Genomic DNA, 16,953 nt, shown 5'->3' with positions numbered 1-16,953 from the left:
AATTACGTAAGCAATTAGATTTACTAGGAATTTTTCTAATTTGTTAAGAAATTACAATAAGTGCAATCTTAATAAAGCTTAATAATAATAAAAAGATAATAATAACTAAGTTATTATAATCTTTACAATTATTATATAAACTATTATTAAAGCTATTATAAAAGCTATTATTAGAGCTCTTAAAACTTACTTTACTTATTTTATATTATATTTAAAAACTACTAAGACTATTACTACTATTAATACTATTAAAATTCTTATACTACTACTATAAAAGCTCTTAATATATAAACTAAAATATTTTATAGTTTTTTATTATAGCTAAGTTTTAAAGTAACTTACTAGTAATATATAATAGTTTTTTTTTTTAGCTATACTTACTTTTAAAAAAGTAATAAAATAGTTATTATATTACTAGTATTACTCTTTTTATCTAGAGTAATTTATTAATTATCTATACTATATATATTTATAACTTTATATATAAAATTAAGTTCTAAATAGCTCTACTTATAAAGATAAAATAGCTATTATATACTAGCGTAAAACGTTTATTAAAATCTTTAACTAAAGTAATAATAAATAAACTAAAGAAAACTTAAGTATTTAAAGTCTATTTTTAGTATAATATTACTATTAAATAAATAGTAGCTATATTAGTATTCTACTATTATAGTTACTTTTAAGAACTAAGAAAGTAGTTATCTTTATTAGCTACTTAAGTTATATTATATTAATAGCTAAAAATTAAATATAGTATAATATTAATAATATAGATATTACTTAATATAAAGTTTTCTTTCTTAGTAAGGCTTTAAAAGTAATTTATTATTAGTTAGAAGCTTTAGTACTAATAGTAATATACACTAAATATATTAAAATTTTAAAATCTTTTAGTAGTTCTAAAATAACTTTTAAAGCTAAGTATTTTTTAATATCTTTTTACTAAATAGAGTTTATAAAATTAGATATAAAGTATAATTAATTATTTTATAATATAGTCTTATACTAGATAAATAACTTCTTAGTCTATTTACTAAAATACTATACTATTAGACCTAACTTTACTATTTAGTATAGAAGAATAGATAGTGTTATATCTAGAACTTATAGTAGATAAGTTTTACGCTATTATTAAGAGTAGTAGAGAGCACCTATATAGAGTAAATGCCTCTACTAAGTGCATTTTAGGCGAATTAGACCGCAATATTACATAAACGGGAAAGAGCTTTTTGCTGCGTTCATTTCCACATGTATTCACCGTACCTCTCGCGTGGTGGGTACTATGGAACAACACTGCGTTATCGCAGTCATTATCGTGTCCGTGAGTGGAATGTTGCAACGTTTACCTCGGCGGCACCAGCGCGATCAACGCGACATTACGACACCTGAGCACCGCCACCGTCCGTCAACGATGGAAGACGAGAATAAGTTCATCTTTTGTTCAGGAGCCCTCAAAATCAAAGAAAGGCTCTAGACCAGCAGCACGACATCTGTCGCACCGTGCGCGAATGCTCAGGCTCACCAAGGCCCATGCCTCGCTAGACAACCGGTGAGCCACCGCACCGCCTCAGGTCAGCGTTCCAGCATGTACCTGAGTATGATCCAAGTTCTGTCCCGCAGCCTTTATTCCTTGACTGCGTGAATGACAGTTGGCAAACGTCGTCGCACAGCGATAATTCGTTGGTGCCACGACTAGTAAAGAATGTCGAAGGGCGAAGGGCAGCGAGGCTGTCCCGGCGGGAAATTGTCCGCCATGCAATTTGGTCCGCACCCTCGCGGCGCTATGATTGCCTACCCCACATCTTCCGTCTGGGCAGCTGCGACTTGACCGCATCCTCACCACACCGCGCGTTCGAGACCAGCGCAAATCCGATTCGGCTGCCCGGGATATCGATCGTATTCGTGCTAATGCGCATGGCACATGTCGACGGTCGCCTCCGAGGGCTGCATCATCACGAGAACTAGCTGCCATCCTGGGGACTTTCCCCAGCTTTGCCCAACTTCTTGGGCGCAAACGCACACCAGCTTGCGTCGCACACAATCATTTGTTTGCTTGTGTAGACAAGGCCTCGCGCAACGGTCTACAGGGAGACTTCTCGAAAGGGCTTTTCGCCCAGCATGGCGCTCGGCAGATCGCCATTCAACAACGCTTGGCAAAGAAAAGTACGAGCCTCATCCACGTCATCTGGATTGGCATGCAGCCAGCGTTGATGCGCAGGGGCAAACTTTCTATTTTAAACTTCAGCTCTACAGTGGAATAAAAGGTTGCTCCATCCCTGGCTTTTGCACCTGTATCCCTTCGTTTTACTAGACTTAATACCCTATTCTTAATTCTGAACATGTGGGCCAAAGCTGCTTCTATCCTCGCCCTTGCGACCACCGCCGTCGCTCAGAGCAAAGGCTTCAACTACGGTGCCACCAACGCAGACGGATCATGCCGCGGCTACAACGACTTCGTTCGCTTCTTCAATGAGGCAAAGAGCCTGTCTGGAGCTTCGGGCTTCAACACAGCACGTCTTTACACTTCGGTTCAATGCGGTACCGCGGCCGATCCCATCTCTGCCTTCCAAGCAGCCATCGACACCGACACCCAACTCCTCGTTGGTCTCTGGGCCAGTGCCGGACGTGCGGCATACGAGAACGAACTCAACGCCTTGATTCGTGGCGCCAGGGAACTTGGAACCGCTTTCACAGACAAGATCATCGGCATCAGTGTAGGGTCTGAGGACTTGTACCGCAGCAGCCCGCAAGGTGTACAGAACAACGCTGGTGCTGGTGCTACTGGCGCTGAGATCGAGGGTTACATCGGTTGGATGCGTGACTGGATCCGTGGCACCGCGCTCGAGGGCAAGCCTATCGGCCATGTCGACACATTCACTGCATGGGTTCTGCCCGAAAACCGCGGTGTTGCGCAAGCCGTGAACTGGCTTGGTCACAACTCATTCCCATACTTCGAGACCACGAGGCCCAACTCGATCGACCTGGCACGTGAGAACTTCTTCGCCGGTCTTGGTCAGACTGAGAGCGTATCTGATGGAAAGCCTGTTTGGGTCACTGAGACCGGATGGCCACGAAGTAAGTTGTTCTTCAGTACTCCCCTAGACTATCATACTAACGCAAGTATAGTTGGCCCTAACTCTGGCTCCGCTGTTGCCTCCCTTGAGAACTCCAAGCGTTACTGGGACGAAGTTGGCTGCTCGCTCTTTGGCAGCCGTACCACGTTCTGGTACACCTTGAAAGATGCCAACGCCGCCCAAACCGATCTGTCTTTCGCTATTACACCCCTACAGAACAACAACCCGTTCTTCGAGCTGACTTGCTAGACACTCAGCGCTTGTTCTTGGTTCACCATATGGGGTCTCCAAGACAGTGCATCTTCTTGTATATAATATAAACTTAATGAATCAGACTGGCTGGTTCTGTGCATCGAAAGTTGTCAAGAACTTGTAGCAGTACCTCTTACTCGATGTTTACAAATCGCCCTCAAGCGTGAATGACCTGAACTTGACTTCGCTGACAGTCGACTACCTGTACACATGCAAATGCTAAATACCGACGTGACAAGCCTTCCCGTACGACGAACCTTTCCAAAGAGGCTTCCCTCGATAGTTCCTTTGCCGATAACTCAGGATGAGGGAATACTCTGCGCATGCGTCGTGAAGACACCCTGTGGATCCAGGTTCGCCTTGATCCTCTTCATCTTCTCGAAGTTGTCCCCGTATAGCCTCACGCTCCATTCCTCAACGGAGAGCTCTGTATCTCTGTAGTTCACAAACCCCCTTAGTGGTACACCCTCCTTCTTCAACTGATCCTGGAAAGGTCGGAAGTCAGCTTGCATATACTCAATGCCGTCAGCAGGCCATTGGGTCAGGCCGTTAGCAAGACGTCCTTCCCAGCGGATGAGCCACTGGTTGTTGGAGTAAGCCATCGCCTGCTTTGAGTCGTCAACATCCCTAGACACGCCACCCCATAGGTCCAAGAATCCAAATTCAGTTAGATCAGTGCGGTTGAAGGCGAGCGTTGTGTACTGGTAGAGCGCTTTGGCGGACTCGAAGGTAAAAGGCTGATCTTTGCGCAGAACCAGTGCTTGCAGGTACATGCTGCGCGGAGGGAAGGCATCTGTAGTTCCGTTGAGCTGTGGAACGGCAAAATTCTCCATAGCCCAGAAATCCGCCGTACGCACGGTAGTTGTGGTAGTGTTTGGGAGACGTTCGACAAGGCTAGCGAATAGAGCATCAAACTCGTTCGGGTTACCATAGAAGTAGCCACTACCATTCCATTCGCCCGCCAGTTGCCATCGCAGAGCGAAGGTATCAGGTGCTTTAGTCATGGCCCAGTCCTGGATGTCGATCAGGGCTTGGGCGCCTGTGTCAAGGTCGACAGCACCAAGTGAAATCGTGAAGTTTGTGACGATGTCAAACTCTGGTTTCCAAGTGCGTGTTGTCAGAGACAGAATGATACCGTAAGAAGAGCCTGCGCCTTGAACAACGAAGAACAGGTCTGGGTTTTCCGTGCGAGAAGCAGTCACCACTGTGCCGTTGTACAGCATCACTCTGACGCTGTCGAGATTATCCATAGGGACACCGAGAAAACGACTGGTGGTTCCAAAGCCGCCACCAATAGAGGATCCAGAAAGGCCCACCCAGTTAGCTCGGACGTGGGGGAAGTGACGCCCGTGGTTCTCCCAAAGCCATGTTGCAGCTGGCCCAACTCGGCTTCCACCACCGTAGCTATGATTATTAGCATAGAGTACGTTGGTTTTAATTGCGAGATCACTTACGTGAACAGACCAGTTGCCTCGTCAAAGGTAGTCTCCGTGAAGCGCTCCATGTTGATCACAAGTGCTCCATCCACACCACCCAGCCCATAAGCTCCGTAGGAATGTCCTCCATTTAGTGGGGAGACCTTGACGCCCGCATCTACAGCGCATGCCAGTGCAGCGGCTATTTCGTCTTGGTTACGCGGAACAACAACTGCGGCCGGTTCTGGGTTGAATCGCAGAGCCCATGGCGAGGTTATAGACTCCCAGTTCGTAGCATCAGGAAAGGTCGCTAAGGAGGCCAAGATGCTCGAGCTACTCAGGCAGTCTCTGAGTTTGGTGGCATCATTCTGGGCTGCAGCAACTGGTAGAAGGGATCCAAAAAGAACGATGTTGGAAATGAGAGCGAGTAGACCACTAGGCCTGGCAGACTGGCGGCGAAGCATGGTGAGTGGCGGATAGTTGTGTATAATGAGCGTGGTAAGGACTTTAGGTATCAGGGCACCGGCTTTATATCCAGAAATACAGCGCATGTCTTCTGCCTCATGTCTGGTCAGTAATCAGCTATCCCATCGCCTTCCGCGTTGTCCAAACCATTGGTGTGTTGTTTGCATGATTACGCTTCGGCGCCGAAGCACCCGTCCTGCCATGCGCCCGAAATGAAGCCATTGTTAGTTCTCTATCGGCTTGAGTGCGCGAATCTCATCAACGGGATGTATTAGCGGACTATACACAAAAGCCAAGAGTTGTCGTACGCGTGGCACTTTCATGTAGACGCGATGAACATGGGACACCCGTCTGCGAGTGCTTTTCCACTGTGGGGAGGATTAACTTGCCGGACTTCCTCGAGGATGCCAGAGCGCATGTGTCATTCGATAGATTGAACCTAAGCTGTACAGTGCAGGTACTGCAAGTACTGCATAGTCCGCGCATGTTGCACGACGACCTCGGAATTGATGGGCGACAAATGCAGGACGGGGCATGAGCGTAAGATGCAGGAACCATCGCATCGCACTATCCCGAGCTCTCTGACTCGGCTGCTTGACATTACTTCTATTCGTGCACGCTGTCTCCTAGGAATGTAAGACTGATTACTGATATGGGTGTTCTCCGGTAGCTTGGTTTGTTTCACGAAACATGCTCATACGTGCCCGGCTGCGGTTCCAATCGCGCACCGGATCATGGATGATTCTGCGGGCCGAAAGAACTCATCACAAACGGGGGAGGGTTTCGCCTGGTCTTCGCGCTCATCCTTGATGTTGAGTATCCGCGATTGCGTCTTGTCACTGACCTAAGAGCCGGCCAGCGACATGTGGAACCCCAGACGCTAGCTGGCAGCTTCCCTGCCAAGATCGACGCGAAACTCCCCACACCATGACATCACCCATCATCATCTTGTCGTCGATGGGTTGATTTACCGCTTTCAGGACGCGTTTCACGGGGGCCCAAGATGATGCGAGAAGCTATGGCGACGACAAACCTTGAAAGGCATGAAGCCTCACACAGGGATAGCCCGATCGTGGTCTTCTCTTCTCGCGCAATTCTCGAGCCATGTCCGCACCCAGCAATGACAAAGACTGTCTCCAGGACTCGTCGCAGCAGCTAGACTACGTTCACGGTAGCTCGCACAAGGTCCTGAACTTCCAAAATGCCAATTCACGGCGCTATGCCGTCAACAACGAAGATGGACACGCGAGCGGAACGGAATGGGAGTGGTGGAGTCGCGAGAATCGAAAGGGTGCGTACACAGCTATGTTATGTATAAGCCGAAGATTGTACTGACTAGTCTCTGCTTCAGGCCGGCACATCCTTCTCCTCAGTCACGGTCAAGCACCCTCGCGCACCGCACGTACTACCCGCCTTCTTCGAGCGCTTGTGCGCATGATCACAGTCATAGCCTGGTGGGACGTTTCGTGGTGGGTTGGCGTCGTCTTTACTGTCGGCTCGATATGCTCCATCACCTCTGGCGTCCTTCAATGGCTTCCAGTCGCATATCCAGATAGGCGATTCGCCGCCGACCCGAGCACTGTCAGCGGCGCGATATCCTTCTTCCGTGGAATGTTGTTCCTGCTGGGCGGCATGCTCCTTGTAGTCGAAGCGGTGAACGCCAATCAGAGCGACTGCTTTGGCTGGGCGCTCAAGGAAAGTTTGAACTCCGACAATGAGAACATCGAGCTCGCGTCTCCGGACGAAGAGAAAGCGACGGAGAACCCTTCCGGCTTCCAACCCGACCGTCGAAACTGCACCCATATCCACAACCCCGACCGCATGAAACATCGAATAATGCACACCAAGACGTTCAAGGTGGAGGCTTGTCCTCAGTCAGGGCCTGAGCAGGCCTGGAAATGGTGGCCCACGTGGCAGGATGTTCGCGTTCACTATCGTCGGGAAATCGGCTTCAACGCAAACCTCATACTCTTCATTGGTACGGCAATTTACTGGGTCACGAATCTCCTCACCTTACCAGGTGTATACAAGAACCTCCCGCAAGGTGTGCTCTATGGGCTATACTATCCTTCTTTCCTGCTTGGGGCTATCTGCTTCCTCGTCGCTTCCATACTATACCTGTTCGAAGTGCAGCGCCAGTGGTGGAAGCCCGCGCCGCGCATGGTCGGGTGGTGGGTTGGAATGACAAACTTGGTGGGTAGCATAGGTTGGATCTGGAGTGCTTGTTTGGGATATTGTAGCACAGGGTGGTGCGAGTATCAGAGTACACTGGCTCTGGTATGGGCACCTACAGTATATCTCATGGGCAGTTTGCTGATGCTTTATGAGGCTGTAGAGAAATGGCCCATCCACATCGAAGGATAGGGCCAATTTCGTAATACTGGACCATCACTGTCCTCCTAGGAGCAAAATGCAATGCAGATAGGTATTCCGAGAAAAGCCACAGAGGTGTACTCAGCATCGCGTACGACATCGATTCATTCTTTCAGCTTGGAAGTTACTACCCACATTGTGATCTGTATCGGACAGCAACACGAGAGATTCAACAGGAAAGTGTCATATCAAGAACGCTCTCGAGATATGATGATTGTTGTGAACGACAGGAGGCTCAAATCAGGCGTTGCGCGTTGCATATCAAAGTATCTGAGGATATACCTCTGGCGACTCTCACATGCTTTTGATCAATGGCATTGGCCCGGTCTTTCTTCACAGTGGTCAATACCCCTCTAACACGCTCTTTCAGGGATTGCGCAAGTTCGTATTGTGGCACGGCTTCATCGACAGGCTCGTGGCGTCTCGCATCGGGCAGCCACACCCCAAAGTAGCTAGCCATGACGTCAAGACACATTGTTCGTGAGAAGCAGAAGTTCTTGAATTAGTCGTACAATCCCTACGACTTCACCTTCTTCTTTCCAGCTGAGAATATGACACTTCCTGTTACGGGCAAGTCCGGAAAGGACACACTCGCGGCACGCCTCGAGAACGACTTCGAGAAGCGACCCGACCCGGTCGCATTAACCCACAACGCCGATGAGTCGCAAAACAGCTCTTCGGGGGTTGACTACGAGCCGCACCCTGAAAGCTCGATAAAGTTAGAGCCTGCGAGGGAGAGAATTGTGCAGTCTATTTGCAACTTATACTCTGGCAGCGCTAGCGAAGAAGACATGATGGTGTATGGTAAAGAGGCGGTATATGATGACCCATGGAGCTATTGCGATACGAGGTATAAGATCGCTGGGCAGTGGTATGGTGAGTAATGCCTAGACTTAGACTGGAACGAGGAGTTATGCTTCGCTAACACCTGACAGGCATCCCAAAACTCATGAAGAGCAGTCGGACGATCAAGACTGAGATCATTTCCTCCAAGCCTGATGAGATCATCTTCAAACTGCAGCAGGAGTACACTCCCAAACCTATGCCCATTGCGAAAAAGGTCAACAGCTTGATCACACTGACGCTCGATCACGAGGGCAAGGTGCGTTATCACAAGGTACGTTGAGAGATTGAGATTGCTGTACTACGCAGACCTGCGCAACCTATCATATCTCGAAAAACACTACTGACATCGAGTAGGACATGTGGAATGAGAAAGATTACAGTCATGAGGGCCTGGGAAAGATCATGAAAGAGTTGAATGGGGACCATCTAACAAAGATCACGCGACCCCCAGAAGATCTGTGATGCAGCAGCAGCTCTTGAAGGAATAGTCTCATCCAATATTGAGCGAAAAGCTCGAACCAATCATCATGATTCCAAGCTCATGGCTTCCAGCCCCCAGTGCGTGACCTGAACAAACCCGCCGGATCCACCGCATCTGCAACCCTCCTCGCCAACGCCCTGCTCTCAGGCCTCAATCTCCCGAAGTAGTCCTGCCGAAAGAACCCATAGTTCATAAAGACAGGCAGATACGCTTCCGGTAGTTTGCCCTCTGCTTGCCACGCCAAAACTCTGTTTCTCACGCCAGAATAAGTCGCTTCCATTGTGTCAGCCATCTGCTCATACAACGACTGCGGCGTGAAAGCGTAGTTCATCTCGATGATAATGCGATCGACGTCTGCATCAGCGTCGATCAGATCAGGGCTTAGTTCCCGGGCCTTTTGCGCAATCTTCTTTGGGAACGGCTGCCATGCAATGGATGCTACGATGCCAGGTACGAGTAGTGTGGTGTCAGAGATGTCGCGCCAGTGCTTGTGAAGACCTTCCATAACCTCGACTGCATTGCCGCGAGAAGGTAAGGGTATTGTTTCTGTGGCGATGTCCACGACGTTGCCTTTGATTACAACCCAGTTGCTTAGGGCCATGAGATCGGCGTAGGTGCGTGTTCGGGTGGTATCAAGCAAGGGATTGACATCGGTGAAATTGTCGAAAACTCCGGCTGGGGGCGTCGGACCATCATAGAACAAGAAGATGATCCAAGAGTCGACTACGTTAAGATTCGCTCGCTCAGCCGTGACAATGACCGCAGCCTTCTCATCCTCGTTGTACTCTGTCCAGTCACGAACTGCTTGAAGTAGCTGCTTGTCCTTGCTCGGCGTGCGAAGAAACACCAGGTTGCCGCCCCAGATGTCGCCTTGTCGGTGAGCCTGCAATTTATAGTTTGTTACGACGCCAAAGTTGTTACCACCTCCCTTGAGCGCGACGAATAGGTCGGGGTGATTGTCGTTCCGGATGTGGCCGATAGTGCCGTTGGCAAAGACAATCTCGTACTCGAGGACACTTGACGCAGCCCATCCGTACTGCGTCGACATGTAGCTGAGCCCTCCACCCAGTACTAGTCCGCCGACTCCAGTGTTGCCGATGCGCCCGCCGACAAACGTCCAGCCCGTGCCTTGGAGTTTAGCAGCAATGCCATCAAGCCGGTTACCAGGACCTACGTCGACGATACCTGTGCTGCGGTCGAGATCGGCTTGATCGAAATGCTCCATAGCAATGAGAGGGCCTCCAGCTACGCTACTCCATCCATTGTTGGGATTGTGGCCACCAGATTTGACCGCGAAGCGTTCGGTGGTGTTGGCGAGGATTTGCACCACGGTCGAGACTTCTTCTACCGTCTTCGGGAAGATGATGCAAGATGGGAGGAGAGCAGAGCACGAAGTAGACCAATACTGGGTTTGTTCTTCAATGTAGGCCAGGTTGAGGGGATACGTCACGGTAATGTAACCAAGAGAAGCGACTGATGAACACGTATCGCCGCGGGCCAAAGCCGGCAACATGAACGCGAGAACAAGGTGAACGAGAAAGCCCAACATCTTGAGCTCAGGATTGAAGACGGTGAAGTGGTGGGGTTGAATTTGTCGTGAGTTACATCTCGATTTATACCCAGCTTTAGAAGCTTATAGCTGTAAATGACGTGGTTCGCGATGGCTCGAGCATGGCGTAAATAGGTGCATGCGGAGTGATACATGTGCATTTAATCACGGTCAAGCTCGAACCATCTGTCGCTTCTGTCGTATGAATGAGCGCAGGCCGTATAGGAATCGATCATTGTCAAGATGGCTATGTCAATGTCTTCTCAGAAGAGTACGTAGCGTCGCTTACTCATAGGTGGACTGGCATTCGAAAACAAGGTTTGTGTTGTACTATTCCCAGTGCGCAGTATTGCAGCGTGTCGTCGAATCGTGCCCTGGCAATCCCTACCACGCTTCGTCCATGACCGATTGCCTATTGGTGCATATCAGTGACAGTCAATACCGAGACTTCACCCCTCTTCCCACTGTCCAGCAGAGACTTCGAGCCAAGCAATGTAGTCGACATTGTTGCGCCAACTGTATGCTCAGGCTGACGAGAATGATCACGCTTGGCAGCTCAAGATCGATAGTTCGCGGTATAATCTGTAAGTCAACGGATATCGACTGATGATATTTCGAGCAAGGAGGGTCGCGTGTGGAATGTGGCGGTCTTGGTGACTCGTGTTTGTAGCTTGTTCGTATAGGCTGAATGGGTACGAACTCGGTTGGCCAAGGGCTGACACACCCAAGGGGTACACCCGCTGCAGCTGCAAGCCCCAATACGAACATTAGAGTAGCCCAGAACCAATTTCGGGACCTGCATTGATTAGCGTAGTATTAGCCGTCCCAGACAGAACACTTATCGAAAAAGAGGTGGCCATCCCGAAGGACAGCCATTGAACCACCCACGATGACGCCATGCCACGCTCCCCCATTTTCACACCAATCACATTTCCAAGAACGACGTCGGTGATCAAGCGGTAATGCGCCCAGGGCATAAGCCAAGAGACCGTGGCGAAGAAAGGTGGTGACATGCCCGCGAAGCAAGTTGGATGGAAGAATGAAGAGCCCGCAGGAACTTGTCGCAGGAAATGTTGACAGACAGGTCTAGACCTTGAGCCTCACTCTTGAGAGGTCCCGTCTCCATTTTCTGGTTCGAAAAGCACTGCTTTGTCGCTTTCACTGTCCACCAATATGCTGTTGTCGGGTTTCCAGACTCTCATGCTCAGCTCTCTTGTTGTAGGGCCAAGCCAAAGAATGCAGACCGATCAATCCGAGGTTGTAGGACTTGTCAATGCGATCGTGTGTCGATAGAAGGCGCCGTCGCAACTCCAACACTAAGAGCTCTTCTCATCGCTGCAAGACCATCGTCTCCGTGCTCCAGCAGGCGTGAACAACAAGATCCTAGTCAACTTGGCACAACAGACACGCAACACTCACCAATGGACACAATCATCATGGGTTGTTAAGCCAAGATGCTTCTCTCTGTACGTCGTGACAAGACTTCCTGAGACTAGTCTTTGTTTCCGCTCCGCTCTCCTGAGAAACGAAGGGCATGATGTTACGGACAAAGGACATCCTCAAAAGCCGCATTGACGATCGCAACAGAAATAGAACTGCTCGATCGGATGGGTAGACGCTCGCCGATTCATAGGTATGCTGAACATACGTCTTGGCGACTAACGCGACTGGTCAGATATCACCCTAGAGTGACTGGTGTCGAGTGGTAATACTGTGACACCGGCTTCGTAACGTAGTAGATGAAGGAAGAGGTTGGAGATCTGATGGGGACTTTCGTTCCTGTGGGCGAGATGCACGGGTACTTCGTCGCCATAAATAAGTCCGGCTCGAACAAATTGCCATATAGTTCAAACGCCACGTACTTGATCCAACACATATAGACACAGTAGACTTTTCGTGCGTCGAACGTCGAGACATCAGATCCGGAGCGTGACGGCCCGCCGTAGTTGACAACACCAACCTGCGACGTATCGAGACCTCGCTAGGCTTTCGCCTTTCCGACGAGTGGATCTCACGCCAGCCGAAGCCGAACAAGTTGATGTGTCTGTATGTCTGGCTTGATCAATGTCAAGGCCGCGCTCTTCTTCTGTCCCGTTGCTGTAGGCAGGACGTCTGCTGGTAACATGGTGATAGTTGGCATCAGGTATTGCAGCTCCTGTATGGCTCTCGGAATCGAGGGGACTGTGATTTAGGCGCGATGATGAAACCCAAAGTCGATCCTCTAGTGAGGCGACCGGCATCTGACTTCAGAGCTCTCCTCTTCGCCTCGTCGCATTCGTCGTGAAGCTATCTTTCGTGACCAGAGTCTGTTGTACAGATGGGATGCCGACGTGGTCCTCGTGCGAGAACTTTAATACCCCGACAGGCACATGTCATCCCAATTTGAGCTCCCGCTCCCGTACCTCGAGTCTTCCTTTTGCACACCAAGCAAGTAGGTCCACGAGAGCAGACCAATATGCAGGGGCTAGTCGGAAGGTCGGCGACATGACCGCGATACTATCCGTTGTGTTACAAGCACATCGAATACCGGAAGATGATTAGGGTTAAGATCCGAGCCTGCCCTCCTCACACACAACCCCAGTGTTTCCACGAAGGCGCACAGACAACATGCAAACGACCCATTGAGACCATGCTGAGAGGCTCGGGCGTGTGATGACTGCGCAAGTGCGTGAGGTGCGGACGAACCGCATTCCAAATGGAAGACAGACATCGGTAACTGTGGGGGAAGTGACTTGTGGGGGGCTTGCAAGCAAGCGAGAGAAGAAGTTGTGTCCAAAGGGAGCGTTGCGACAGTCCCGCCGCGATTGACATGGTCAGAAGATGTTGGTGACGCGTGCATGGCTCAGGATCCAATCGAGACGCGATGAGAGGTTGTAGCGTTTGAACAGAGATGGACGTCGTGTGGCGATGGGTACGTCGGGGTGGTTGTTGGGTTCATGTTGGCAGGGGCAGGACGAAGACGCGTCGCCTCGCGCCAAGAGATCGCGCCTGCCTCGCGTCGAATTGACGCTAGCACGTGAGACCCATCCTTCTCTGACAAATCAGCAATATCCGTCTCCGCCTGTCCATTGCCATTTGCCATTGCATTGTCCCACGTGAATGGCAAATTCTCTGAGATCTAGAGGACAACATTGGACTATCTAGAGCCTTTGAGGTGAATTTCGCACATATATCGTGAGCAACACGCTCCGGCAAGACAACCACCACTATACCCACAGCCGCGCTCAGCGCTTTGCGCCCAGCTTCGCGGCACCGCTAAGCACGATGGGAGCGGTCGAAGATGCAGTGGATGCGGCAGCCAACTTCATCGGCCCATTCGTCGATAAGGACCGCCAATACAGTGCCGACGTGCCTACCGATACTCTCGTCGAACAAGCGCTCGTCCATCTCCAGGCCATAAACACTGCAGACCTAGCCGCAGATCCAAATGCGCCCTACGATGCTTCCCTCGCCGGCGTGGTGTACGGTCTCGTAGATCTCATCACTATTCTCGCAGTGATCCCACGTTTGTCTTCCGGTGTTGCATTCAGTCAACGGCCAAGGTCGGTCCTGACCGCTGTAATCTTCACGCCACCGAACCACAATTTAGAGGCGTTGGCGGCAGTTATCGACGCTTTGCTGCCCATGATGGAGCAGAAGGGTTCGGGCGTACAGCCGCTTCTGTCCCAAAGAATCCTCCCGGACATCATCTCCGCAGTGGCTGAACTGTCATACGCCCCAACGTCGTCTGAGACAGCGAAGTCCAGGTATTCGCAGACATACGAAGAGATCATGAGAGATACACCGACATCTCGACTTCTACCTATCTTGACTACGTTCCTCCAACAGCCTCTTCCTACCTGGCTCAAACCTGTCATATCCTCAGAGCTCTCATTGGTACCCCTTCGGACCCAAGGCGTTCGCCACACTATCGAGTTTCTTTCGCTATCATACTTATCGAAGAACTCTCATGTACCTCAGAGCGCATCAGGTCCTCAATCACAGATACCAATCCCACTAGAAGCTGTCTCGCAAGCTTCAAAGCTGTTGGTCTTACCACCGAGCGGCATCGATCAGGATGAATGGCTAGTCAGGATATCTCCTCAACTGTTGCATCTTTTAGATGGTAGCGAGGGCAAAGAGCTCAGTCGAGCTGCTGGGCAGATCATTGCCGGTGGCATTCTGAGTAAGAAGACGACTGGTGCACCAGGAACCGTGGGATGGAACACATTTGCGAAACCCTTGTTCCAAGCGATCTACCCAAAGAATGTTAGCACATCGAAATCCGACCTGGCTATCGTAAAGGAAGAAGAGCTTAAGACGGCGCTGAGACGACTAAAGACTGTCCTTTCATCATATTCTCACGGCGGACTTATTCGACGTCTCATTCATCCCATCATACTTCCTCTCTGGGCGTTGCTCAACTACGCGAAAGACAGACCCTCTCTCGACAAAGAATGGAGCATGCTTCCAAGTCTCATTCTTTCGCGTTACATGGAAATTGCCTGCGACACGAAGCAGATAGACAATATCGCAACCAACCTCTTCTGGGATGGCGACGCTAATTGGACATTCGGGCCTGGGTCTCAAGGCGGTGTCGAAATCCGCACTCGCACGACAAGCAAGACCGGAGGAATAGGAACGATGGAGGGGATCTTCGGGCGCATCAGCGACCTGGACAATAGAGTCACTGTTCTCATTACCCTCTTGACCGAAGCCAACATCGCCGACGACACAGCTGGGTCCATCTTTGTGAACGCCACAAAACGGTGGCTCGTACCGGAGAAACCTGTGACTATGTCGCTCACCGACGACGGTTCCGACGTCGATCCACTTTCTGCGCTTGTCGATGCGAAGTTATCGGAGGCTTTAGCACAACGATTCCAGGAGCACTTTGCCAGAAGTCCACAGCATATCGTCGATCTCGTCGCACAGCTAATCCAGAACTACGTGAGCGAGCAGAAAACTCGAAAAGACAGGTCAGACAGACTGCGTACATCGAAAAGGGTAATGCTTGACAACATTGTACGGAAACAAGACATGACGAAAGAGAGCGAAGAGGGCGAGGCCAGAGATGAAGACTTGGTGTCATTCGCATTGAGTATCCTTAACACACTGCTTGCATCGTCGGACCTCAAGAAGACGCCCGCAGTCACCGAGACTTTGCATGCACTTCTTCCATCGCTAGCATACCTTTCGGAGTCGCAGTCAGCCACATCAGCTGTCATAAGCAATTCTGCCACTACAGCTCTCCACCTTATTGCTCCCACCCCGACAACGCCGTCGTCGACACGGAAATCAACAACCGACCCACTGAACGAATATCGCAAAACCTTGAAGACTTGCTTCGCCGAGCTGCAGTCACCGGATCCTCCCAATCGGACCTGGGCATTGAATACGGTGCATAAGCTTCTTAAAGACCCCACCGCGTTTCCGGCTATCGACGTACCATCTCTCGCGCACACGCTTTTGTCAGCTTCACTGGCAGACCCAGAGTCCTACGTCCACTTGGCCGCCATACCCGTCCTCGTCACCTTGGCCCTGCGCGCTCCAAAGCCCGTGGTCGGCATACTGGCCGATGCGTTCATCGACATCGATGAGCGATCACTGAAGCTAGCGCGAGGGAAGCAGACAGACGAAAAGGAGCGGGAGCTGAGAAATGCTCTGGACTTTAGGCTACGGGTTGGAGAAGTGCTGAACAATTTTGTCGGTGAAGACAACTTTTGGGCTTCAGCCGATCATAGCGCGGTACAGCTTCGATGCGCAAAGCAGATCACCGAAGCTTGCCTTTCGTTGGCGAGTCGGCGCGGTCAACGAACACAGACATTGTCGGCACGTAACGAACTCGCGGATAGTGAACGAAAGCTTCGAGAGGAAGGAGAGGCTGCTTGGGGCGGACCGATACCTAATGTTCTCGAACCCGAAGGCGCAGATCCGCAAGAACAAGCGGAGTACGAAGCGCTGCAGAAGATTGTTGGTGGATGGAAAGATACTGGTATCGAGGAAGACGTCCGTATACGCGCTTCTGCGCTCAGCGTGCTGTCTACTGTCATGGAACATCGATTAGATGATCTGCGTCAGCCTGTTGTCGATGCGACATTGCAGATGGTGTTATTAGTTCTTGCCATGGAAAGAGAGGAGTCAAAGGCGTTGTTGCGTCGCTCGGCTGTGCTTGTCGTGATGGGCTTGTTGCACGCCATCGACGCAGGGATCGAGAGTGGAAAGGAAAGTGCGGTGGGTCTGAACTTGAAGCAGCAGGAAGAAGTCGAGCGAGTGGTGAAATGGGTTAGAGATGAGGACGCAGACGAGCTCGTAAGAGACCATGCTGCGAACGTCGTGGAAGGTCTCGAAACGATGAGGATGAAGAAGCTGTATAAGATTAGAGATGAAGGCCTGAGGCTAGGACCGGATCTTGGACTAGAAGGAAACCTCCGAGGGCTCAATGTCCAGCCTCAGACTGCTACTGGGGAGGGTAAGAAGAGGATGGTCATAGAGGAGATCGAATAGCTGGCAGCT

At 50.3% G+C, this 16,953-nt stretch overlaps 5 protein-coding genes across 5 annotated transcripts; 3 read left to right on the top strand and 2 right to left on the bottom strand.

Annotated features, from left to right (window-relative positions):
• Positions 1-2,314: 2,314 nt before the first annotated feature.
• On the top strand, positions 2,315-3,326 carry J4E84_005930 (uncharacterized protein; the record flags this gene model as incomplete). Its single annotated transcript, XM_049388522.1, has 2 exons — positions 2,315-3,078; positions 3,130-3,326. Coding segments are annotated over 2 exons (961 nt in total), but the record flags the coding sequence as incomplete, so codon positions are not given.
• Positions 3,327-3,628: 302 nt separating this feature from the next.
• Positions 3,629-5,208, bottom strand: J4E84_005929 (uncharacterized protein; the record flags this gene model as incomplete). The annotated part of the gene is made up of 2 exons (XM_049388521.1): positions 3,629-4,733; positions 4,784-5,208. 2 exons carry the CDS (start codon positions 5,206-5,208, stop codon positions 3,629-3,631), a joined length of 1,530 nt encoding a protein of 509 aa, XP_049244066.1.
• A 1,105-nt stretch (positions 5,209-6,313) lies between these two features.
• Positions 6,314-7,573, top strand: J4E84_005928 (uncharacterized protein; the record flags this gene model as incomplete). The annotated part of the gene is made up of 2 exons (XM_049388520.1): positions 6,314-6,500; positions 6,561-7,573. The coding sequence occupies 2 exons, from the start codon at positions 6,314-6,316 to the stop codon at positions 7,571-7,573; spliced, it is 1,200 nt and encodes a 399-aa protein (XP_049244065.1).
• A 1,394-nt stretch (positions 7,574-8,967) lies between these two features.
• Positions 8,968-10,422, bottom strand: J4E84_005927 (uncharacterized protein; the record flags this gene model as incomplete). The annotated part of the gene is made up of 1 exon (XM_049388519.1): positions 8,968-10,422. The coding sequence occupies one exon, from the start codon at positions 10,420-10,422 to the stop codon at positions 8,968-8,970; it is 1,455 nt and encodes a 484-aa protein (XP_049244064.1).
• Positions 10,423-13,722: 3,300 nt separating this feature from the next.
• On the top strand, positions 13,723-16,944 carry J4E84_005926 (uncharacterized protein; the record flags this gene model as incomplete). Its single annotated transcript, XM_049388518.1, has 1 exon — positions 13,723-16,944. One exon carries the CDS (start codon positions 13,723-13,725, stop codon positions 16,942-16,944), a length of 3,222 nt encoding a protein of 1,073 aa, XP_049244063.1.
• Positions 16,945-16,953: the final 9 nt, after the last annotated feature.

This window comes from Alternaria hordeiaustralica (assembly GCF_023758085.1).
Source record: "Alternaria hordeiaustralica strain BMP 2776 chromosome Unknown scaffold_10, whole genome shotgun sequence".
Classification (NCBI taxonomy): domain Eukaryota; kingdom Fungi; phylum Ascomycota; class Dothideomycetes; order Pleosporales; family Pleosporaceae; genus Alternaria; species Alternaria hordeiaustralica.
The sequence above is the reverse complement of the archived record's forward strand: the minus strand, read 5'-3'. Positions and strand labels throughout refer to the sequence as shown.